The 24,952-nt window shown below is 43.1% G+C and overlaps 1 protein-coding gene across 1 annotated transcript in view; it reads right to left on the reverse strand.

Moving 5' to 3' along the window:
- Nucleotides 1-706: 706 nt before the first annotated feature.
- The window catches only part of LOC147107487 (interleukin-1 receptor accessory protein-like 1), a 1,486,384-nt gene continuing 1,462,138 nt past the window's right edge, over nt 707-24,952 (reverse strand). Inside the window, exons 8-11 of the mRNA XM_086006559.1 lie at nt 21,979-22,122; nt 19,204-19,374; nt 12,636-12,704; nt 707-1,843 (exon numbers count right to left, since the gene is read on the reverse strand). Of these exons, the coding sequence (XP_085862685.1) occupies nt 1,122-1,843; nt 12,636-12,704; nt 19,204-19,374; nt 21,979-22,122 (1,106 nt within the window). The 3' untranslated portion in view covers nt 707-1,121. The remainder of the gene's footprint in view (nt 1,844-12,635; nt 12,705-19,203; nt 19,375-21,978; nt 22,123-24,952) is intronic.

Below are 24,952 nucleotides of genomic sequence, written 5' to 3' on the forward strand. Positions count from 1 at the left end.
AAAACACAAAAGAAAACTCAAGATTTTTTTTCTTCTGCAATACCATTTATTATTGTAGAGGTAGAAATGGCCCTAACCATCTTTAGACAGAGCAGTTAAGCAAAAAAAAAGTATAACTATGCTTTTTTTATCATTACTCTGGGCATTGTGCACTGACGTCAAAGTTAAGTTAAAAATCTCTCATCAAGTGCATTTTCCTGTGAAAAGTGCAAGATCTCTGCACAATATTCTCAAATATGTGGAAGACTAATTTATCATTGTACAAGGGCATCATTTTCTTAAGACACCTGAACAGTAATATTGGGTCTTCTCTGTTAGTCATAATTATGAGCCTATTTTGCCAGCAGGTGTCTTTTTTTTACATTAGTCATGATAGATATCTGAAAGTATAATGGGGATTTATTATTAATTAAGAAAAGTATGATTATCTTGTGACCGCCAATGGTTTGTGCTAGGACTATATCTACTTCGCCTCATAAACTTCTACTTAATAGTTTGTCGTCAGCAATAATAATCAGAAAGTTCTTTCAGTGAATATCTGAATTTGAAGGGTACCTCAGACTGACCAGATATGATACTGATGTGGAAACATCACCTACAATATACACTTTAGAGTTCAGTGTCTCTGATATATAATGCCTACGACTTAATATGTAATGTAATAACGCACACGCCCTCAATAAATCACATTTCAGAAAACTGACTGTGGCTTTATATAATTATCCTTTATCTGAAATGGAAAATGGAAAAAATCCTCACACATTTTATCATACAACCTTGCAAAAGCATCTCAATAAAATATCAAAACCAAGCCATTTCCATCTACATTAATCATGAAAAATGCATGTCTTTTTTTTCTTTCTCTATGTGACATGGATATGCTTGCCAGTCCCTTTAAAAATTCTGATATCAGTTCTAATAACATAGAACATAGAAAACAATCATAAATGTAGTAGTGACAGGCAAGAATAGAACAGGAAGACTCTGATGTTACAAACAAATTATTTATCTACAAGACCCTGTGTTTTCATATTTCTTTTTGTATAACAGCAGCAGTCAAGGCCATGGTCCCAGGCACCAGACTGTGTAACCTGAAGGGGGTCAAACTACCCCACTAGTTGTTACCAAATGACACTGGACACACTGGTCTCCCTTGGCAGAAGTGGTAGTACTGCACTGTTTGTGTGAACCTCATCTGGAGTTTGCTCCTTGTTTATTTTATTGTGGGGCCTCTGCCCGTTAATAAGTGTCATGGGGATGTTGCAGTATGTGTGTTGATTACCCAATGAGGTAAAGGGCATGACGCCACTAGTAGGAGGTACATCGTACTCGTAGCTCCGATAGTAATGCTTGTGCCGCATCTGCGTGTGGTAGGTGTTGTGAAAGGTAGAGCGTAGGTCCGGATGGGCGGTGGCCAGAGCGGTGGAGGTCGCTGCTGCCATGGAGATGGCAGACACTGTCTGCAGTTCCCCAAATGGGCCCTGCTCGCTAGCATCCAAAACCTGCTCATTAGAGATCGGCTCTATCCTCTTAAAGGGCATCTCATACTGTAAACGTTTCCAAAATTTGGAATCCAGTTTGTTGCATTTAGGTCCATTCCACTTGATAACCGTAAGAAGCTTGATCGTGTGTTTGAGCGCCTCAATCTCCTGATAGTTTATAATTCCTCGAAGTTCACTGCATTCGATAAGTATCACTTTTATTTCACCCGTGACTAACATGTTGCGCAGTCTGGTTTCCAGTTCAAAGATATTCCAGCCCCGCCTTATGACATAGTTCGGGGTCAGAACGATAATTAGTCTTTTGCTTTGATCAATGCATCGTGCCACATCTTCAACATATGCTGAAAGTAAAGTAGGACAGCTCATTTTACAAGTGGTAGGAATCCTTACTCATATAAATTGGCTGACATTGTAATAACATGCATGGCACTATACCCATGATCATATTTTTCACTGGGGACGATTTGCTCCAGCCACTACGCATAGCAACGCTGTAAAGAAATGACGGAAGATTTCTTCTACTTGGTATCGGTTGTAAAATTTGAAATGTGTTCAAAAAGGATGCATTTATAGTTTTTCTACAAAATACTGGCCAGAGGAAATATTCTTCATCCCTACTGGTTCTAATTCACAAGAATGGAATGGAATTACCTCCAGAGGAGAGTGGCATGTGAATTAGAACCAAGAATACATCAGAATGAGTTCAATGCTCACTTCATCGCATAATTTTTGTTTGTGTGACTCCTCCCACACTCCTGTTGCTGAATCAATTTTTTATTGATTTAAATGTGCGCACATGATTTGATAAAAAAAACAATTACAGTAGTTTTCAGATCAGTGAGCACAGATGTAAATGCACTTACCATTGATCATTTCAGGAGTTAGCAAATCTTAATATGACAATTTATATCAATTAATGAAACACGGGGTGGGGGGGGTAAATTTACCTTTCACCATTGGGCAGAAAAACGGTGGGTGCGGATTGTCGCCCATTATATGCACGGCCCGATTTCCCTCTCTATTGAACTCAGCGGAAAGGGAAATCAGGCGCCATCTATAACAGGTGGCTGATCCACTCCCGCCAATTTCCTGCCTGCCGGTGAAATTAAAAATCTACCCCCATTACAACCACCACTTTTCTGACTAACAATCTACTTTAGCATTGCATTTTTGTTGAATTTACTTTAGAAAAGCTTCCCAAGAAAAGACCATTCAACCCAACAAACCCACTCCACCAGAGTCATTGTATGATTTTTCTATCATGGACGTAAGCCACCTGTTGATCCCCTAATTTAAGCATCACTAAGTTCCTGCCACTACCTGAAAAAATATCAAGCAGCGCTGTTAATCACCCTGATTTTAACTAAGAGCAATCAGCGAAGGTGGGGCCGGCAGGAGTGAGTGTCAGGCTGCCACCCCCCCCGCCCCTGCCACCTTTCCCGGCTCACCAGCATGAGGCTTGGGCTGTTTTAACTCCCAGGCTTCATTTAAATAGACCAGGCCCGACTCCCACTCGGAACCTGGAGACAATGATGTCAGGCTGACAAATGGGAATCAGGCGAGTGTGGCAAGAGGCTGCAGATGAGGGCCTGGCAAGTTAGGTGAAGATGGAGAATGAAGTAGTTGACACAGATACTAGGGTCCTGAATTTAAATAAAGGAAACTACGATGGTCTGAGGCACGAATTGGGTAGGATTGATTGGGGAATGTCACTCAAAGGGTTAACGGTGGATAGGCAATGGCAAACATTCAAAGACCGCATGGATGAACAACAGAATTTGTTCATCCAAGTTTGGCATAAAAATAAAACAAAAAAGGTGACTCAACTGTGGCTAACGAGGGAAATTAGGGGTAGCATAAGATCCAAGGAGAGGACATATAAATTGGCCAAAAAAAGCAGTAATCCAGAGGATTGTGAGCAGTTTAGGATTCAGCAAAGGAGGACAAAGGGATTAATTAAGAAAGGGAAAATAGAATATGAGAGTAAGCTTGCAGGGAACATAAAAACTGACTGTAAAAGCTTTTATAGATATGTGAAGAGAAAAAGATTGGTGAAGTCAAGCACAGATCCCTTGCAGTCAGAATCAGGGGAATTTATAATGGGGAACAAAGAAATGGCAGACCAATTAAATACATATTTTGGTTCTGTCTTCACAACGGAGGACACAAATAACCTCCCGGAAATGTCGGGGAACATAGGGTCTGATGAAAGAGAGGAACTGAAAGAAATCAGTATTTGTAGGGAAATGGTGTTAGGGAAATTGATGGGATTGAAGGCCGATAACTCCCCAGGGCCTGATAATCTACATCCTAGGGTACTTAAGGAAATGGCCCTAGAAATAGTAGATGCATTGCTGATCATCTTCCAACATTCGATGGAATCTGGAAAAGTACCCATGGATTGGAGGGTAGCTAATGTTACCCTACTATTCAAAAAAGGTGGTAGAGATAAAATGGGGAATTACAGACCGGTAAGCCTGACATCGGTAGTGGGGAAAATGTTAGAGTCCATTATAAAAGATGTAATAGCAGAGCACTTGGTAAACAGTGACAGGATCGGACAAAGTCAACATGGATTTACAAAAGGTAAATTGTGCTTGACTAATCTACTGGAATTTTTTGAGGATGTAACTAGTAAAATAGATAAGGGAGAACCAGTGGATGTGGTGTATTTGGACTTTCAGAAGGCTTTCGATAAGGTCCCACATAAGAGAATAGCGTGTAAAGTTAAGGCACATGGGATTGGGGGCAAGGTATTGACTTGGATAGAGAACTGGTTGGCAGATAGAAAGCAAAGAGTTGGAATAAACGGGTCTTTTTCCGAGTGGCAGGCAGTGACTAGTGGGGTACCGCAGGGATCGGTCCTTGGACCCCAGCTATTCACAATATATATTAATGATCTAGATAAGGGAGCTAGATGTAATATCTCCAAATTTGCAGACGACACAAAGCTGGGTGGGCATGTGTGCTGTGAGGAGGATGCCGAGAAACTACAGGATGATTTGGACAGGTTGGGTGATTGGGCAGAAGCATGGCAGATGCAATATAACGTGGATAAATGTGAGGTTATCCATGTTGGTGTCAAAAACAGGAAGGCAGATTATTATCTGAATGGCAATAGATTGAGAGAAAGGGAAGTGCAACGAGACCTGGGTGTCCTTGTGCACCAGTCGCTGAAGGTAAGCATGCAGGTGCAGCAGGCGGTTAAGAAGGCAAATGGTATGTTGGCCTTCATAGCAAGAGGGTTTGAGTACAAGAACAAGGATGTCTTGCTGCAGTTGTACAGGGCCTTGGTGAGACCACATCTTGAGTATTGTGTGCAGTTTTGGTCGCCTTATTTGAGGAAGGATATTCTTGCCATGGAAGGAGTTCAGCGAAGATTCACCAGGCTGATACCTGGGATGGCAGGAATGATGTATGAGGAGAGATTGGGTCGATTGGGCTTGTACTCGCTGGAGTTTAGAAGAATGAGAGGGGATCTCATTGAAACTTATAAAATTCTGGCAGGACTGGACAGACTAGATGCAGGGAGGATGTTCCCGATGGTCGGGGAATCCAGAATCAGGGGTCACAGTCTAAGGATAAGGGGTAGGCCTTTTAGGACAGAAATGAGGAGGAATTTCTTCACCCAGAGAGTGGTGAACCTGTGGAATTCTCTACCACAGAAGGCAGTAGAGGCCAATTCATTAAATATATTCAAGAAGGAGTTGGATATATTTCTTAAGGCTAAAGGGATCAAGGGGTATGGGGAGAAAGCAGGGACCGGGTACTGAACTTGGATGATCAGCCATGATTACATTGAATGCCGGAGCAGGCTAGAGGGGCCGAATGGCCTACTCCTGCTCCTATCTTCTATGTTTCTATGTTTCTATGGGCAGAGTCTCAGGCGGGCAGTAGCGGGAAGCCTGGTGCAGAGAAGGCGCAAGGCTTGAAAAGACTCCTGCTCCTCTTGGGCTCCAAAGAAACCATTAAAAAATAAATAATTTTGCCTTTTCGGCCCTTTTCCGGTTTCCCTAGCAAGCTCAGCACCAGGCCCCTCCCTCACTGCTCCTGGTTAAAATGTAGTCCGGGTCTGAATGACATCATGAGACCACGACTTTTGAATGTCAATGTTTCCATGGGGCGAGGTCCTCACACGCTGCCCAAAATGCACCTGTTTAAATGGCGAGAGGTGCGTGTGCAGTGTGGCTCTGGTGAATGCTGTGGTTCAGTGATACCGCTCTCGTCTCTGAATCAAAGGTTCTGGGTTCAAGTCCCACTCCAGAGACTTGAGAGCATAATCCAGGCTGACACTTCAGTGCAGTGCTGAGGTGTCGGAGGTGCCGTCTTTTGGATGAGATGCTAAACCAAGGCCCCATCTGCTCTCTTAGGTGGTTATAAAAGACCCTATGGCACTATTCAACAACTTGCATTTATATAGTGCCTATAACATCATAAAACACCCCAAACTGCTTCACTGGAGCATTATCAAACAAAATTTGACACTGAGCCACATAAGGAGATGTTAGTACAGATATTAGCACAGATGACTTAAAGCTTAGTCAAAGAGGTAGGTTTCAAAGACGAGCAGGAGAGTTTTCCTCAGTGTCTTGGACAATATTTCTCCATCAACCAACAGATTATCTGGTCAATATCTTATTGCTGTTTGTGGGACCTTGCTGTGCGCAAATTGGCTGTCATTTTTCCTGCATTACAAAAGTGACCACACTTCATTGGCTGTAAAGCGCTTTGGGGCATCCTGAGGTTGTAAGAGGCGCTATATAAATGCAAGTCTTTCTTATTTTAACCCCCTGCACACCCTGGAAACAACAAAAAAATACTGTCACAGGAAAAAAAATTATGTATGCTGGTGGGGATTCATAATGGCCCAGAAATTCGGGTCGGGGGCTTCCCGCGGGTGCAAGCCCCCGATCTGCACTTACCTTGCACGCCAGCCATTGAGCTGTAGGGCCCTGTGGAATTCCGATCCGGGACCTGGTCCAGCTGCCGGCGCGCAGTGCTTGCGTTTCCCAGGGGCGCAGTTAGTTCGATGCAGCCCCTGGGATCATGTGGTCCATGGGCAGCCAATCGGAGCAGGGAATGCTCCATTCATAAGTCTGACAAGAAGTGCTGTCAAGACTTATAAATACTACAGCCCCAAAATAGCACTAAACCTTCAAATAATTTTTTTTTAAAAATCAAACTTTTTAAATAAACTATAAATTACATGAAATGACTTTTAAACAATAATTTAAATTTTTGAAAAAAATAATTTTATATTCTAATGGGGCTAAAAATAAACTTACCTTGCTTTAAAGTATTTAAAAATAATAAACCTGTGGAAAAAATGTTTTAATTTTAATTAATTCACCACTTACCTTGTAAAAAGCAGGCCTTACGCCTGCTTTTTACATTTCTAAATTCTGCAGGCTTACGTTCCCGGAGAAACGTGTAAAAAAAATCCTAAGTTTGATGCGCGCAGCCTCCCCCGCGCACGCATTCGACCTCTGAACCTCTTCGTTCAGAGGAACGGAAATGCCGGTTTCCCGCGCATACGCAGTGCATGCAGGAAACCGGCACTTCCATCGGGCCTATGGGTGAGTACCCCGTGCGTACTCACCCGTGGAGACCCGAATTTCTGGGCCAATCTACGAACAAAGTAAATTAGAAATGAAGCCCTATATTAAATAATATTCAGAATTTGGATTGTGTCAAAACAAAGAGACATTTAGCGTAGTGGTGACTTTTCTGTCACCAGATGCCACTGGTTTACATTGTAATTATTACAGAGCATTTCAAAGTGAGCTAATCACATTTAATTACAAGTAAAAGCAGCAAAATTGTTTAAAAAACAAATCACTGTATTAGTTTACTTTTTTCCAATGTTTTCCTTCTAGTTTGTCTCCGTCACAGGTCTCCACACCCTAGTCAAAAGAGCAGGCGACAATCCACCTTGGGGCATTGTGAAAACTGGAAAGTGTGCCAGAGTGGACTGAATCTTTGATTTACCCTTCATCTCTGTTGAGAAGTTTTTGGCCTCTGTTCAGAAGCGCCTTGTAAATAGGGGCTTCGGGAGACAGATGGCAATTAGTTTAATTTTCAGAAAAAAAAACACATTTTGGAAAGAAAGGAGATCAAGGAGTTTGAACTGAAATGAGCACAGATTACAATGATGTACTAAACGATGTGAACTTCTAGAATTCATTTTAAACGTGATATGTTTCAAAGCGGTGAATCTGAAACTAGCTCTGTGCATTATAAATATATCAAGGCACCAATTCCGCGGTGCCATTGCATCATCAGACATGCAGTGGGGCACAATTTATGCCCACCACTTTGAACTGGCAATTCTGGAGAATGAGACACGTAAGTAATAGGATTGAGTGCCTGCGCATGTAGCAGCATAGCAGGAGGGCTCGCCCCGTGGAGACATTGGCATCTCAGAGCACCACCTGCTGGTCCGAGAGGGACACCCAGAGCCTGGGTCGGACTGAATAGGTCTATTTTTCTTGCAACTCCTGGCCCAGAGTGGAATGGTAATTGATTACTATTGGACTCTTCAGTACTGCAGGTCCTTCATTCGGCACAGAATAAAACCTATGCTTGCCCTCAGCTGGGCCTGTCAGAGATGCATATGGTGGGATTCTTGGTATAGCCCAGGAACGCACTCAGACACATCCTTAGCTGCTGTCGCAAAGTAATGGGGGCGAACAGAATAAGTGCTCGTGCACCTGGCTTGTAATTTCTTGAAGGTTTGTAAATGACGTGGAAACCCAGTGGATCTGTGTGAATATACAAGAAAATACACAGGGGAAAAAAACACCACAAATACAGAGAAAAGCAGGAGCCAAAGGAAGAGTCTGATAAGAATATGGAGGCATTGTGGCTGGAGTGGCACATGTCTCCCTAATGGGTGTGTACATGGGTGCAAGATATATTATAATATATATGAAGTGAGGTCAGATTGTGATTCTTGAAGAAGCAAGGGTTCACACATTCACATTGCATTCCTACTTTTCCAGAAATCCATAACCATAAATAAAATAGTGAAATCACAAGCAAAAATACAGTAAGCAGCACCTCTATTTAATCCTTTGGGATCTTTGCTCAATACTCTTGCATCTCTGCTCCTCATATCCTGTGTTATTTCTCCTTAAATCCACCAATGTCCCTCCTACTCAGTTCTGTTGCATCACTACTAATCCTTGTGCTCCTCTGCTCATCAGGCCTGTGCCATTCTCCTTCCAACTCCGGTATCATCTCTGCTAATCCTCATGTTTCTCTGTTGTTCAGACCTGGGCCATCTCTGCTAATCCTCATGTTTCTCTGTTGTTCAGACCTGGGCCATCTCTGCTAATCCTCATGTTTCTCTGTTGTTCAGACCTGGACCATCTCTACTAATCTTCATGTTTCTATACATTTCAGTCCTGTACCATCTGTTAATCCTCATGCATTTCTGTTCTTCAGTCACATGCCATCTCTGCTAATCGTTGTGCTTCTCTGTTGTTCAACCTGTGCCACCACAACTAATCCTCACGTATCTCTGCTCTTCATGCCTGTGCCATCTGTGTTAGTTTTCAAGCTCTCTAGTTCTTCAGGTTGTGACATCTCTGCAAAACACACTTACATCGCTGTGCCTCATTTACAGTGCACAGCTAAACCTTCCTGCCATGACTAGTTATGTTTCCCATGTCTTCAGTCCTGTGACTCTTGGCCCCTCCTGTAGCTCTGCTCTATAGGACTCTGGTGTCTTATTTTCCCCCATCTGATGATAATTTTGCTTCACCTATGTCTGTTCTTCAGTGTTGAACTAGGCCTTTCTGCAGTCCCTGTTCACTAGAAACCTGCTATCTCTACTCATTGGGCCTGCAGTGCAGTTTTAGTGACCCTCAAAATCTCTCAGTACTTTGACATGTATATTTCATCTTGAGGGTTCTGTGCTGAATCTCCCCACTGTTTATTCTCAACCACAATTTGGGTTCTCAATCAAGGCAACTTTCATGCTCAGCCCTAAAGTGTCCAACCCTAGGCTTCTTGCTCTATATTCTTTCAGTGCCTAGCAACACCTTCAGAATCCATCACTGGTTCCTTTTGCTCCTCTGACACCACCTTGTAGGGTGGTAATCAGTGAGAAAGCCCACAGCAAGAAGAAGCTCCAGTTTGAGTACCACAGGCTGATTGAATCTGTAGTTCGTGCTATCTCCAATATAGAAGATAAAACAAGGCAAGTCCTGTTTAAGCTACAATTGGATGCTGAAATGGGGGAGTTACAAGGACGAGTTTTGATGGGCTAAATGGTCTTTTCTTGTCCTTGACTTTACTTACGTTTTAAGGATATTTTAAGGATCAGATTCTGTGAGGTTCCACTCCTGGAGGAGAGCCTCACTAGATGGGAGCACGAGTCTCAGATAGGGCTATGGCACTAAGGGGTAGATTTTCAACTAGCCGCTGGTGTTGCAGATCAACCATCCTGATTCTCAATGCAATCCAAGAGTTTTAAAACCAGATGGCAAGTTGAAAATCTACCCGCACCCTCCCCCCCCCATCAGAATTCTGATTCTCAGATTCACACTCCTGTCTAGCGAGGGATTGTTCCGTGTGTGTAGCCTTGCCAAATTTGCCTTCATTGGAGGGTCCTTGTAATCCCCAAGAATGTAAAGGATGAGCAACAAATCATTCGGCCTCAGCATTACTTATATTATCATAACATTTAAAAGTGAGCCCAAGAAATATACAGATGTCTACACCTAAATTGACATGTTCATAGCTTTATGCTCTCCGAGATTTTCTCATTGATCATCTGCAGGAACAATTTACAACTACAACAACAACTTAACAGCTTGCATGTAGGCATAGTGCCTTTAATGTGGCAAATGTCCCAGAACATTTCACAGAGGAGAAATGGTGTAAGAACTAAGAGAAATTACTGAAAGCATAGTTTTGAAGAGGCTTTTAAAGATGGGGATTAGGAAAAGATTTTGAGAGATTAGGCTGAGACAGTTGAAGGCTTCACCAATGGTAGTGGAGTAACAGGGCATTGCACAGGACATAGGACTAGAGGAGTTTGGAGAGGTAGCTTGGGATGAGGCCATGGAGGAACTTATAGAGTCATAGAGTAATACAGCACGGATAGAGGCCCTTCGGCCCATCGTGTCCGCGCCGGCCATCAAGCCCTGTCTAATCTAATCCCATATTCCAGCATTTGGCCCGTAGCCTTGTATGCTATTCAAGTGGCATTTCAAGTGCACATCCAAATGCTTCTTAAATGTTGTGAGGGTTTCTGCCTCCACAACCCTTTCAGGCAGTGAGTTCCAGACTCCAACCACCCTCTGGGTGAAAAAGTTCTTTCTCAAATCCCCTCTAAACCTCCCGCCCTTTACCTTGAATCTATGCCCCCTAGTTATTGACCCCTCTACTAAGGGAAAAAGCTCCTCAGCATCCATCCTATCTATGCCCCTCATAATTTTGTACACCTCAATCATGTCCCCCCTCAGCCTCCTCTGCTCCAAGGAAAACAAACCCAATCTGCCCAGTCTCTCTTCATAGCTGAAGCGCTCCAGCCCTGGTAACATCCTGGTGAACCTCCTCTGCACCCTCTCTAACGCGATCACATCCTTCCTGTAGTGTGGCGACCAGAACTGCACACAGTATTCCAGCTGTGGCCTAACCAGTGTTTTATACAGCTCCATCATAACCTCCTTGCTCTTATATTCAATGCCTCGGCTAATGAAGGCAAGTATCCCATATGCCTTTTTTACCACCTTATCCACCTGTTCCGCCGCCTTCAGGGATCTGTGTACTTGCACACCCAGATCCCTCTGACCCTCCGTCTTGCCTAGGGTCTTTCCATTCATTGTGTATTCCTTTGCCTTGTTAGTCCCCCCAAAGTGCATCACCTCGCACTTTTCCGGGTTAAATTCCATTTGCCACTGTTCCGCCCATCTGACCAACCCATCTATATCGTCCTGCAGACTGAGGCTACCCTCCTCGCTATTTACCACCCTACCAATTTTTGTATCATCCGCGAACTTACTGATCATACCCTTTACATTCATATCCAAGTCATTAATGTAGACCACAAACAGCAAGGGACCCAGCACCGATCCCTGTGGTACCCCACTGGCCACAGGCTTCCAGTCACAAAAACAACCTTCGACCATCACCCTCTGCCTTCTGCCACTAAGCCAGTTTTGTATCCAATGTGCCAAGGCACCCTGGATTCCATGGGCTCTTACCTTCTTGACCAGTCTCCTGTGCGGGACTTTATCGAAGGCCTTACTGAAATCCATGTATACCACATCCACTGCGTTACCCTCATCCACACACCTAGTCACCCCCTCAAAAAATTCAATCAAATTAGTCAGTTATAAATGAGGATGAGAATTTTCAACTTGATGTGTTGGGGAACAGGGACAGTGGTAATAGGTGAGTGAGACTTAGTGTGATACAGGATGTTGATGCCGTAGCTTTAGATGAGTTGGGGTTTATGTGGGGTGGAGCTCAGTAGGAAGACATTGAAGAAGTTAAGCCTGGAGTCACAAAAGTATGAGTAAGGTTTCAGTGGTAGTGAAAGTGAGGTAAGGGTAGAGATGGGAGATGTTACAGAGATAGACATAAGCAGCCTTGGTGACAGATAGAGTATGGGGTTTGAAACTCAGGTCAGAGTTGCCTGCAAAAAGATTTTTGGCATGATAGAAAATAGCATTGTGCAAGTACATGATTACACATTTTTTTTCTAATAGAGAGGCAAATCCGAAGCCCAATTGCCTTGAATTTGGCCATTTCGGATTCCTAAGCAATTCATATTACAACAATTTAGGGTATGATTAAGGATTTGCTTTTTATCTCAATGAACTATTGTAACATATATTTAATAGACGCAGTAAAACCTTTCTTAGAGATGACTGGTACAGGCTGACTATCTGATTATAGTGGTCCATCTATTGTGAATCCCATCAACGTATTAATGTTTCAACATACAACCTTGCTAAGACATTCTTGGAATTATTTGAATGCTGGCAATAGCCCATTAATTTTAACTGGTTTATCATCAGAGTTAAAATAATACAAATTTGAAAATCTAGTATATAGTTAATCCCAAATCCTAGTGATTTTGATAGACAGGCTTTATTGTATGGTTAGCTTTGTACTTACTGTTCTCCCATCCGATTATAGTGGGGCACGAAGAGTGTTGCGTAGCACAGGATTGCGACTCAGCCCATACTATAAGTGGAGGGTAGAATGGTAAGTATAAACATTAGAACATGCATAATAAGTCAACAGGTACTGTGAAAATAACAGGTTAAAAGACAGTTCTTATTTAAACTTGTGTAAACATATTTAAATAGAAACATGTTGATTAGTGCATTACTTTTAAGAGTGTTTATGGAAGCACATCTACCACAGAAATGTTACAACGCTCTATACGAGAAGCAAAAATGCCGATATTCCATAACATAGTGGGCGGTGCCACCTGATCGATAATGGAATGATTTTAGTGTTTAAAGATAACAAGATTAATTTGAATATCTTATATTCTGCAATGGTCCAATTCCCATGTATCAGTAGATGAGAGGTATGCAGAGTTTAGCTTTGATAGACTTCAAGGACTGGCCACAGACATTATTCTGAGATTCTGGCTGTGGACTGTGTAGATGAGCTCTGAATGGAAAGTATGTGATCTGAAGGGTAGGTAGCCCTTTACTTGCTAAAATTTCATGTGTACTATTTTTAAAAGATTGAATTATAGTCAGTTGTAACCAGACAGGATGGGAAGGATTGGGTACAGAGTTCAGTACCATTGTTTAAATTAGGTGCATTGATTTCATAGAATCATAGGATGGTTACAGCACAGAAGAAGGCCATTTGGCCCCTCAAGCCCATGCCGGCTCTCTGCAAGAGCACTTCAGCTAGTCCCACTCCCCCACTCTTTCCTCGTAGCCCTGCAAATTTTTTTCTTTCAAGTACATATCCAATTCCCTTTTGAAGGACACGATTGAGTCTGCCTCCATCACCCTTTCAGGCAGTGAATTCCAGATCCTAACCACTCGCTGCGTAAAAAAGTTTTCCTCATGTCTCCTTTGGTTCTTCTGCCAATCACCTTAAATCTGTGTCCTCTGGTTCTCGACCCTTCCGCCACTGGGAACAGTTTCTCTCTATCTACTCTGTCTAGACCCCTCATGATTTTGAACACCTCTAGTAAATCTCCTCTCAACCTTCGCTACTCTAAGGAAAACAACCCCAGTTTCTCCAGTCTATTAACGTAATGCGAGTGCGAGAATCGGCGGGCTGAGCGGCTGTATAAAGGCTCCAGAGACCCAGGTAAGGCCTCAGTGCGAGAATCGGCGGGAATCGCGGGCTCAGCGGCTGTATAAAGGCTCCAGAGACCCAGGTAAGGCCTCAGTGTGAGAATCGGCGGGAATCGCGGGCTGAGCGGCTGTATAAAGGCTCCAGAGACCCAGGTAAGGCGTACCAATCTCCAGTCTCGGATCTCAGAGGGAAGGAGAGAGGTAAAAAGTAATCCAAGTGTGACGTCACCAGAAAGCGGGTAAATGATTGGTTGGTGAGTATTTCTCTCTTTTTTAAGCTTAAACTTTGTGGTTTATAGTTTCTAAGGTGCGATATTCATCATCTAGAATCGGGGTAGAGGGTATTTAAGAATAATATTAATAAATTTAATTAATTACATAGAATGGGAGATCAGGTGATGTGTTGCTGCTGCAATATGTGGGAGCTGGTGGACACCATTGATGCTCACGGTGATCACATTTGCAGTAAGTGTTGGCTGCTCAAGGAATTCCGGCTCCGTGTTGAAGAGCTGGAGTCCGAGCTTCAAACACTGAGACACATCAGGGAGGGGGAGAGCTACCTGGACTCTGTGTATCAGGAGGTAGTCACACCAATTAGATTAATTAATTCAGATATAGTCCGTGGCCAGGGTCAGGATGGTGTGACTAGAAGTGAGGCAGGTACGGGGATCCAGGAGGTAGTGTTGGAGGAGCTGCAGCCCTTGCTCTTGTCCAACAGGTTTGAGGCTCTCACTCCCTGTGAGGATGGGAACGGGGACTGCGGGGAGGATGAGCAACCCGGCCACAGCACCGTGGTGCGGGGGCCATTCAAGTGGGGGGAGATAAAAGAAATGTTGTAGTGGTAGGGGATAGTATCATTAGGGGGATAGATAGAGTTCTTTGCAGCCGAGAGCGAGAGTCCCGAAGGCTGAGTTGCCTGCCCGGTGCCAGGGTTAAGGACATCTCCTCTGGGCTGGAGAGAAACTTGGAGTGGGAGGGGGAGGATCCAGTTGTCGTGGTCCATGTTGGTACCAACGACATAGATAGGACAAGGAAGGAGGTTCTGCTGAGGGAGTTTGAGCAGCTAGGGGCCAAATTAAAAAGCAGAACCACAAGGGTAATAATCTCTGGATTACTACCTGAGCCACGTGCAAATTTGGCTAGGGTAAATAAAATTAGAGAGTTAAATGCGTGGCTCAAAGACTGGTGTGGGAGAAATGGGTTTTGCTTCCTGGGACACTGGCATCAGTACTGGGACAGGAGGGAGCTCTTCCACTGGGACAGTCTTCACTTGGCCAGTGCTGGGACTAGAGTCCTGGCGAATCGAATAACTAGGGCTGTAGAGAGGGCTTTAAACTAATTAGTGGGGGGGAGGTTTTAAGAGAGCGAAAAATAAAAATGACAGCGGAGACGGCAATAGAGCAAGGTAGCAGTGGGGGAATTAAAAACCAGAGCGTGTCAGGAAGGGACAGAATGTATAATGATAAAGGTAAAGTAGTAAAAGGGGTAAAAGCAGGAATAAATTGTCAGAAAACATATTTGAAAGTTCTTTATCTGAATGCACGCAGCATTCGTAACAAAATTGACAAGTTGACGGTACAAATAACTACACATGGGTATGATCTGGTGGCCATTACGGAAACATGGCTGCAAGATAATCATGACTGGGAACTAAACATACAAGGGTATTTGACAATTAGGAAGGACAGACAGGAAGGAAAGGGAGGTGGGGTTGCTATGTTAATCAAGGATGGAATCACTGCAATAGTCAGAAATGATATTGGGTCAAAGGATCAGGATAGTGAAATAGTTTGGGTGGAGATAAGGAATAATAAGGGGAAAATGTCACTAGTGGGCGTAGTCTATAGGTCTCCTAACAGTTGCAACTCTGTTGGTCGGAGTATAAATCAGGAAGTAGTTGGGGCTTGTAATAAGGGAACAGCTATAATCATGGGGGATTTTAACTTTCATATTGACTGGACTAATCAAATTGGGCATGGCAGCCTTGAGGAAGAGTTCATAGAGTGTATTAGGGACGGGTTCCTTGAGCAGTATGTAACTGAACCAACCAGGGGGCAGGCAATCTTAGATCTGGTCCTGTGTAATGAGACAGGATTAATAAAAAATGTCCTAGTAAAGGATCCCCTTGGAATGAGTGACCATAATATGGTTGAATTCCAAATTCAGTTTGAGGATGAGAGAGTTGGATCTCAAACCAGCGTACTGAGCTTAAATAAAGGAGACTATGAAGGTATGAGAGTAGAATTGACTAAAGTGGACTGGGAAAACAGATTAAAGTGTAAGACGGTACAAGAGCAGTGGTCTACATTCAAGGAGATATTTCACATCTTTCAAGATAAATATATTCCACTGAGGAAAAAGGGGAGTAAAAGAAAAGACAGCCATCCGTGGCTTAGTAAAGTAATAAAGGATAGTATCCGACTGAAAACAAGGGCATATAAAGTAGCCAAATCTAGTGGGAGGATAGAAGATTGGGAAGCATTTAAAAGCCAGCAAACAATAACTAAAAGATTAATTAAGAAAGTGAAGATAGATTATGAAAGTAAACTAGCAAAAAATATAAAAACAGATAGCAAGAGTTTCTACAGCTATATAAAAAGAAAAAGGGTGGCTAAAGTGAACGTTGGTCCCTTAGATGATGGGACCGGGAAACTAGTGGTGGGGAACATGGAGATGGCAAAGACGCTGAACAAATATTTTGTATCAGTCTTTACAGTAGAGGACACTAAAAATATCCCAACACTGGACAAACAGGGGGCAATGGGGGGGGGGCGGGGAGGAGCTAAACACGATTAAAATCACTAAGGAGATGGTACTCAGTAAAATAATGGGACTTAAAGCGGATAAATCCCCCGGTCCTGATGGCCTACATCCTAGGGTCTTGAGAGAAGTGGCTGTAGGGATTGTGGATGCATTGGTGATTATTTTCCAGAACTCCCTGGACTCAGGAAAGGTCCCGGCAGATTGGAAAACTGCTAATGTAACACCCTTATTTAAGAAGGGAAGTAGACAAAAAGCTGGAAACTATAGACCAGTTAGCCTAACATCTGTGGTTGGCAAAATGTTGGAGTCCATTATTAAGGAAACAGTAACAGAGCATTTGGATAAACATAATTTAATAGGACAGAGTCAGCATGGTTTTATGAAGGGGAAGTCATGTTTGACAAATTTGTTCGAATTCTTTGCGGATGTAACATACAGGGTGGATAAAGGGGAACCAGTGGATGTAGTGTATTTGGACTTCCAAAAGGCATTTGACAAGGTTCCACACAAAAGATTACTGATCAAGATAAGGAATCATGGGATTGGGGGTAATATACTGGCATGGGTGGAAGATTGGCTATCTAACAGAAAACAAAGAGTTGGGATAAATGGTTCCTTTTCGGGTTGGCAATCAGTAACTAGTGGTGTTCTGCAGGGGTCAGTGCTGGGACCCCAACTCTTTACAATCTATATTAACGATTTGGAGGAAGGGACCGAGTGCAACATATCCAAGTTTGCCGACGATACAAAGATGGGAGGGAAAGCAGTGAGTGAGGAGGACATAAAAAACCTGCAAAAGGACATAGACAGGCTAAGTGAGTGGGCAGAGATTTGGCAGATGCAATATAATGTTGGAAAGTGTGAGGTTATGCACTTTGGCAGAAAAAATCAAAGAGCAAGTTATTATCTAAATGGAGAGAAACTGCAAAGTGCTACAGTACAAAGGGATCTGGGGGTCCTGGTGCATGAAACACAAAAAGTTAGTATGCAGGTGCAGCAGGTGATCAGGAAGGCCAATGGAATCTTGGCTTTTATTGCGAGGGGGATGGAGTATAAAAACAGGGAAGTCTTGCTGCAGTTATATAGGGTATTGGTGAGGCCACACCTGGAATACTGCGTGCAGTTTTGGTTTCCATATTTAAAAGATATACTTGCTCTAGAGGCGGTTCAGAGAAGGTTCACTCGGTTGATTCCGGAGATGAGGGGGTTGACGTATGAGGAAAGGTTGAGTAGGTTGGGACTCTACTCATTGGGGTTCAGAAGAATGAGAGGCGATCTTATCGAAACATATAAGATTGTGAGGGGGCTTGATCGGGTGGATGCGGTGAGGATGTTTCCACTGATGTAAGAAATCACACAACACCAGGTTATAGTCCAACAGCTTTATTTGAAATCACAAGCTTTCGGAGCGCTGCTCCTTCATCAGGTGAACCTGGTGTTGTGTGATTTCTTACATTTGTCGACCCCAGTCCAACACCGGCATCTCCACACCACGTTTCCACTGATGGGTGATACTAGAATTAGGGGGCATAATCTAAGAATAAGGGGCTGCCCTTTCAAAACTGAGATGAGGAGAAACATCTTCACTCAGAGGGTAGTAAATCTATGGAATTTGCTACCCCAGAGTGCTGTGGAAGCTGCAACATTAAATAAATTTAAAATGGAGATCAACAGTTTCCTAGCAGATAAGGGAATTAGGGGTTACGGGGAGAGGGCAGGGAAGTGGACGTGAATCTAGATTCGGATCAGCCATGATCCTATTGAATGGCGGAGCAGGCCCGAGGGGCCGTATGGCCTACTCCTGCTCCTACTTCTTATGTTCTTATGTTCTAACTGAAGTTATATGCAGCATGTAGGGAATAGTAGTAAGTACAGTACTTTTGGAACTTAAGCCTTTTTATACAGACGTACAGCTGTGAGGGGAATCCTTACACCAGCATTCAACGAAAGTTTAGTTTTAACTCAAAAGTGGCATGAGATTAGTCCTGGGTTTTCATAGTTAGTTTAACTTTTATGCAATCAGTGCCATTTTATAAACTCACTGAATTAAATACATATACAGTAGTATTTGAAAGAACCTAGATTTATATAGCGCCTTTCATGACCTCAGTATGCCCCAAAGTGCTTTACAGACAATTAAGTACTTTTTGAAGTGTAGCCACTAATATAATGTAGAAAATGCAGCAGCCAATTTGTGCATAGCCAGGTCCCACAAACAGCAACGTGATAATGACAAGATCATCTGGTTTAAGCTGTGGATTGAGGGGTAAATATTGGGCAGGACACCGGGGAGAATGCCCCAGCTCTTCTGCGAAATAATGCCGTGGGATTTTTACATCCACCTGAGGGGGCAGACGGGGCCTCAGTTTAGCATCTCATCCAAAAGACGGCACCTCCGACAGTGCAGCACTCCCTCAGTACGGCACTGGAGTGTCAGCCTAGATTTTGTGCTTAAGTCTCTGGAGTGGGGCTTCAACCCACAACCTTCTGACTTAGAGACGAGAGGGGTACCCACTGAGCCACAGCTGACATCTGAAACAGTTGCTCGTCTTGATCACCAAAAGAAATATGTGGTTCTTTGCATAGCTCTATTTGATTCTAATCAGCGGAACTGAATGAAGAAAAGCAAAGGCAGGAAAAGATTTACTTACTTCCAGTTGGAATCAAGTCCCTATCAGGGATGAACAGTTTGTACCCATAATGTTTCTCTAGCACATCTGGTAAGATCTCCAGAGCAAAACGTTCTTCCTCTGTGGTTTCTTGGCTCCACTGGTCAGGATCTACTTTGGTGTATGACAGGTATGCATCGTAATCTTTGTTCTCTGAAAAATAATTACATTTTTTTACCTGAATAGACTCTAATACTTTCCATTGTCATTGTGTTACTCTCTCTTCGTGAAGGAGAAACTTCATTAATTAGAATCAATTGATCAGTTAATCCAACAGCCCTGGAACTAATTCTTCGAACACAGAAGTCACAATCAGTTATTTTTGCGAAGGAAGCATTGAAAAAGTTCAATGTTCTGAGTTGGGAAATGCTAACGTATTTGAACCAGAACATAAAATAACATCATTCTCTTCACAGAAAACATTATTCTTAGGATCGCTTTAACCGCTCAACCTTTTTCAGTGCTTTAGCTTTTGACTTGAAAGTATTTACAAGGCTACAGTTACTTTGGTGGAGTCCACCATGGAGTCGATTTTGACTTTGTACGATAGTGTAAAACGTGTGATAGCGAGTCAGCAGCCCGTTTAACATCTCTCCCAATTTTACTTCCATTTATGTCAATGGAAATAAAAATCGGGAGAGACATAAAACGGGCTGCCGACTCGTTATCACACATTTTACACTATCGCACAAAGTCAAATTCTACCCCAATATGTCTTCAATGTTTTAATGTTTTTCACTCTCCAGTCTAAAAGCAAGTCAAAATTCTAAATCCTTATTCAAAATTCACAAGTATGCTCTATCTAGTAACGGTGACAACTCAATTTAAAGCAATATCTTGTTTATGTCACCTGTTATCAATTCCATTTGAAACAGTTAAGATGCATTTTTTTCATAAGACTTGCTCTGAACTCTGACAGGATTGGATTAATGCATGTTAAATGGCATGTAGTTTTGATTGTTCCTTGAAATAGGAGCTATACCGGTCAGCAAATTAATTAATTTTAAATGATCTATATAGCCCTGAATACATAACCTGTGTTGTACTGCTCTATTGGGATGAATCAAAATACCTTGGTCAATTTATTTTAACTGATCAGCCTAATGAAGAATATATTGATAGTTGCAACAAATAAATTCATCTGATGCAGAGAAAACAATCAGCAGTAAGGTGATCCACGATTGGCTAATTGTGTGCTTTGACTCAACATAAGTTCATGTGCTATTTACTTCTTTAATACGACAGCTGATGCAGTTTTAGGGTTTTACGCAGGACAGTATGCAGTCTTCTTAAATACAACAGAGCTTAAATTAATTATTTGACTGCACTTTATGCACCAGTTCAAAACACATAAAGTCAAAATTGTCCTTAGTAAGGGGATGATTTTTGTGCCATTTAGTTTATTCTAATTCTTCTAAGTGATTTTCAACATTACAACTTATCAAGTATTTTAATAACAGCAAAGTGACAGAAAACATGTTAGTGGCAAAAGAAATGCAATACTTATTGTAGTTATCGATGAAAAAAATTGTTTACAATGATTCATGATTCATTAAGTTTTGGTAGTATTTGTATCTAACGATATTAATGGTTATTAATGTTAGTAATGCTGTGGTCAGAATTTATACACATAATTGTGATCAACATTGAAACAGTAACATTTTGGAATGCGGTCAATAACGTTTCATAGCAAAAATCACACAGTAAGAAATGGAAAAATATGGGGAAAAAATTCGGTTGCTTTGCGTCTCCCATTAGCGCTCTAAGAGGGCGCTAACGGGGCGCAAAGCAACTAGCGTCCGGGCACGGTGCCACCAACGCCTCCTGCAAAATTCAGCGGGAGGTTAGCAGCGGCGCTAACCGTTAGTGCCCCGCGGCGCTGCGCCGCCAGCAATGACGTCATCGTCATGTGCAGCGCCCCGCTCGTGCCCCTGCCGCGATCTTTGGTAGCGCCCCCTGGCTTACCACCGGACGCTATGTCCGACGGGGTCAGGCGGGCCTACCTGCGGCCGGGGCGGCGCTATTTAAAGGCGAGGTGCCGGGCGGCCATTTTTGTTGTTGTCCGCCAGCCAGCACCTGCTTCCGCTGCCGTCCCCAGCCTCCTTACCCGCCCCTCCGCAGAGTGCCGGCTGCGCTGTATGAGCCAGGCACGTCTCTTGAGTGCTGGGCTCTTTTGCCGGCACTCCTGATCCCCGGGGGCCCAGCTGGACCCCGGGTCGCGCTGCACAAGGCCCCTCCCCTTTAAGAAGGGGAGGAAGGCCTGCAATACTGCGGCACGTAGTGCCACAATATTCCCTTGCAACGCCCCAAGGGGGAGGCGGGTCGCTTCCAGTAGCGCCCCGCTTCCCTCTTGGGGCACTACCACTCAATTTCGGTCGCGGGGGCGCTAATTTTTTCCGGGGCAAAGTTAGCACCCCAAAGGGGGCGTGACTCAATTTTTCGCCCATAGTGTGTAAGCAACGACTTTCATTGTATCAAATTAAGAACAAGATAAAGACTAAGGCAAAGCAGTAGACTGTAAACCATTTTGCTATTTTCATGAAGCCTTAACTTAAAACACATGGGCGACGATTTTAAACATACACCAGAAATGGGTGTAAAGTTGGTCCACTGCATCTGCCCAAACCTTCCAAACCATTATAGGTTCAGGCATCATTATATTATAAAATTACATTATTTATTTGCTGCTATTACAACACTTGCTATCATAAGAATCGAGACAATCGAGTGATATGGATCTCACAAATTAGCCCTTACCTCCGTCTAGTTCATCCGCTCCAAAATGATTGCGATAAAATAGCATGATATCTATCTTATAACATTTGTACACAGTCACCAGACAGACCAGCAGCAAAAGGATGGCCCCCAGTCCACCTGCAAGCTCCACAGTGTACATCAGCTCTGGAATGAAAGAAAACAAGGCCAGCTGGGTGAGAAATACAGAAAAACAGAAAGCGTCAGCAAATAAATTATACAATCGACACATAAACTTCGTCCTTTTACATGTGGCTAAAAATTGCATTCGTACCTTTTCTGATTTAAGTGGAAATTTGGAGTTTTGGAATTTTACCCAATTTGCATTTAGTTTTGAATCAAATTATCATCCAAGCTACTTACCTCTTATAGACTAATGGATACCTGTACTGAGTAACAACAACAACTGCTTGTATTTAGACAGCACCTTTAATGTAGCGACAGGCCCCGAGGCATGTCACAGGAGCGTTCTCAACCAACATTTGACACTGAGCTACAGGACATGATCAACAGCCTTCCACACATCTGCTGCTCTTACAATTTATTCTGAACTCTCAATTCCTCTGACTCTGGCCTCTTGTGAATCACCATCTTTCTTACCCCCACTGTTTGCAGCCATACCTTCAGTTGCCTAGGCCCCATGCTTGGGAATTCCTTCTCTGAACCACTCAGACTCTCCACTTCCCTCTCCTCTTTTCAAACCTTCCTTATGTATAAAAGGCCGGTAGGGTATTGGGAGATGCGTCTCCGAGTCACTGTGGTCTCCTGCAATTTGTTTGATCACCTTTGGAATTGGAAAAGAATTTCCACATTTTTCCCACTAAATTGGCCTAGGATTTTAACCCCCCCCCCACCCCGTCACTTTTTCCTTACCTCTCCCAGGAGATTGTATGGCCTGGGGGGTCGGGGTGGGGGCGAAGTATCAGATGGAGCAAAAGATAGTGGATGCTACCACAGACAATGCAGGTGCCTGCAGAGAATAGACTGGGTGGAGCTTAGGGTGTTAGAAGGAGAGCAGCACTTGGCGGTAATCACCCTCAGGAGCAATAGTGCCAGTAATGAGGAACTAATGTTGCAGAATATACAGCTGGCACAATGCTACTTACAGAAGCTGATTTCTAAAACATGACTTCACAGATCACTGCTACCAATGTTACATAGGTATGGTATTGTAATGAGGAGCTTTACGCTGTATAAAATAACACTCTATTCAGTTTAAAGTGATTCTTTTTAATATCAAAAGTAGTACAGTATATCATTGCACTCCTATCACAGAAACATGAGTGCCATCTATTTCAAGCACACTCCTGGCAATGGTTGCACAACCAATAATAACAGGACTTCCATTATAATACGGATTTTAGCTGGTTTCACTTTACGCACTGTGGACGGAATGAGTTACAATTTTTACAGAAGGGCATAATGGCCCAGAAATTAGGTTCACTTTAGGTGCACTTACCCGGCGCGCCGACAGCTGAAGCCTGGGCCTGCTTGGAAATCCTGTCACTGGCCCGGTTCAGCTGTCGGCGCGCTGTGCTTGCCTGATCCAGCGGCGTAGTTAGTTCGATGTGCCAGCTGGGATCAGGTGAGCACTGGGCAGCCAATCAGGGGAGGGAAAACTTCATTCATGAGTTTGATAGTAATAACTGTCAAACTCATGAAAACTACGGGTGCCCAAAACACTACTTAAACTTTAAATAAACTTTTAAAAAACATCCCACTAATTAAATGAACTATAAATAACTTTAAAAAACTATTTTGAACAATTAATCACATTTTTGAAAAAAATAATATTTTAAGAAATCGGGTCAAAAAATAAACTTACCTTACTGTAAAGTCCTTAAAAACAATAAAGCTGTGGAAAAAATGTTATAATTTTAAATAATAGACCACTTACCTTAAATAATCAAGTCCTTACATCTCCTTTTTACATTTCCAAAAAATTGAGGCCCTTACACACGGGCAAACCTGTCAAAAAGAAGGAAGTTCAACGCGTGCGCGCAGAGTCCTGCGCGCACGCGTTGGACCTCTGAACCCCCTTGGAGGAAATGCCGGTTTCCCGCGCATGCGCTGTGCATGCTGAAATCTGGCACTTCCAACGGGCCCACGCGTGAGTACCCCGTCCGTACTCACGCGTTGGGACCGGAATTATGTCTTGATGATGTTATATCTGCAGGTTTTCAGCATATAAATTGCAATATGATGGTAATTTCAGGAAATTCTCTCTCTTTTTCTTTTTTCTTGATCTCCCAGTACCATCAGTAGCTCAGAGGACAGATGGGGATCTTGTTCTTTGGCCTCCATCAAATTTTGGTGTGGAAGAGGGACAGGAAGTCTCATATTTTCTTGACTGAGAATATAAAAAATAAAGATTGCATTTATATAGCACCTTTTACAACCTCAGGTCGTTGAAAAGCACTTTACAGCCAATGAGGCACTTTTGAAGTGCAGTCCCTGTTGTAATGTAGGAAACGCGGCAGCCAATTTGCATACAGCAAGCTCCCACAAACAGCAGTGTAATAATGACCAGATAATCTGTTTTTTTAGTGATGCTGGTTGAGGGATAAATATTGGCTAGGACACCGGGGATAATCTCCTGCTCTTCTTCGAAATAGTGCCACAGGATCTTTTACATCCACATGAGAGCCCACTTGGTTTAATGTCTCATCTGAAAGATGGCACCTCTGACAGTGTAGCATTCCCTCAGTACTGTGCTGGAGTGTCAGCCTAGCTTTATATGCTGAAATCTCTGGAGTGGGACCCACAATCTTCTGACTCAAAGGTGAGGGTGCTACCACTGAGCCACAGCCGACATCATTTTCATCATCTTTGCTGGCATCGTTACGTGATTCGGAAGCATGAGGAACTTTTCCATTCAGATCTTTGTATTGCTTGGCCAGGTATACAGTACTTTCAAATATCAGGCAGGCCAGGCTACTGTTATGGTATAGTTTGAATTGTATTCTCTGTTTCACTT

The sequence above is a fragment of the Somniosus microcephalus genome, chromosome 14 (genome assembly GCF_052327205.1).
Source record: "Somniosus microcephalus isolate GS21.2 chromosome 14, FLI_Smic_1.0, whole genome shotgun sequence".
NCBI classification, from domain to species: domain Eukaryota; kingdom Metazoa; phylum Chordata; class Chondrichthyes; order Squaliformes; family Somniosidae; genus Somniosus; species Somniosus microcephalus.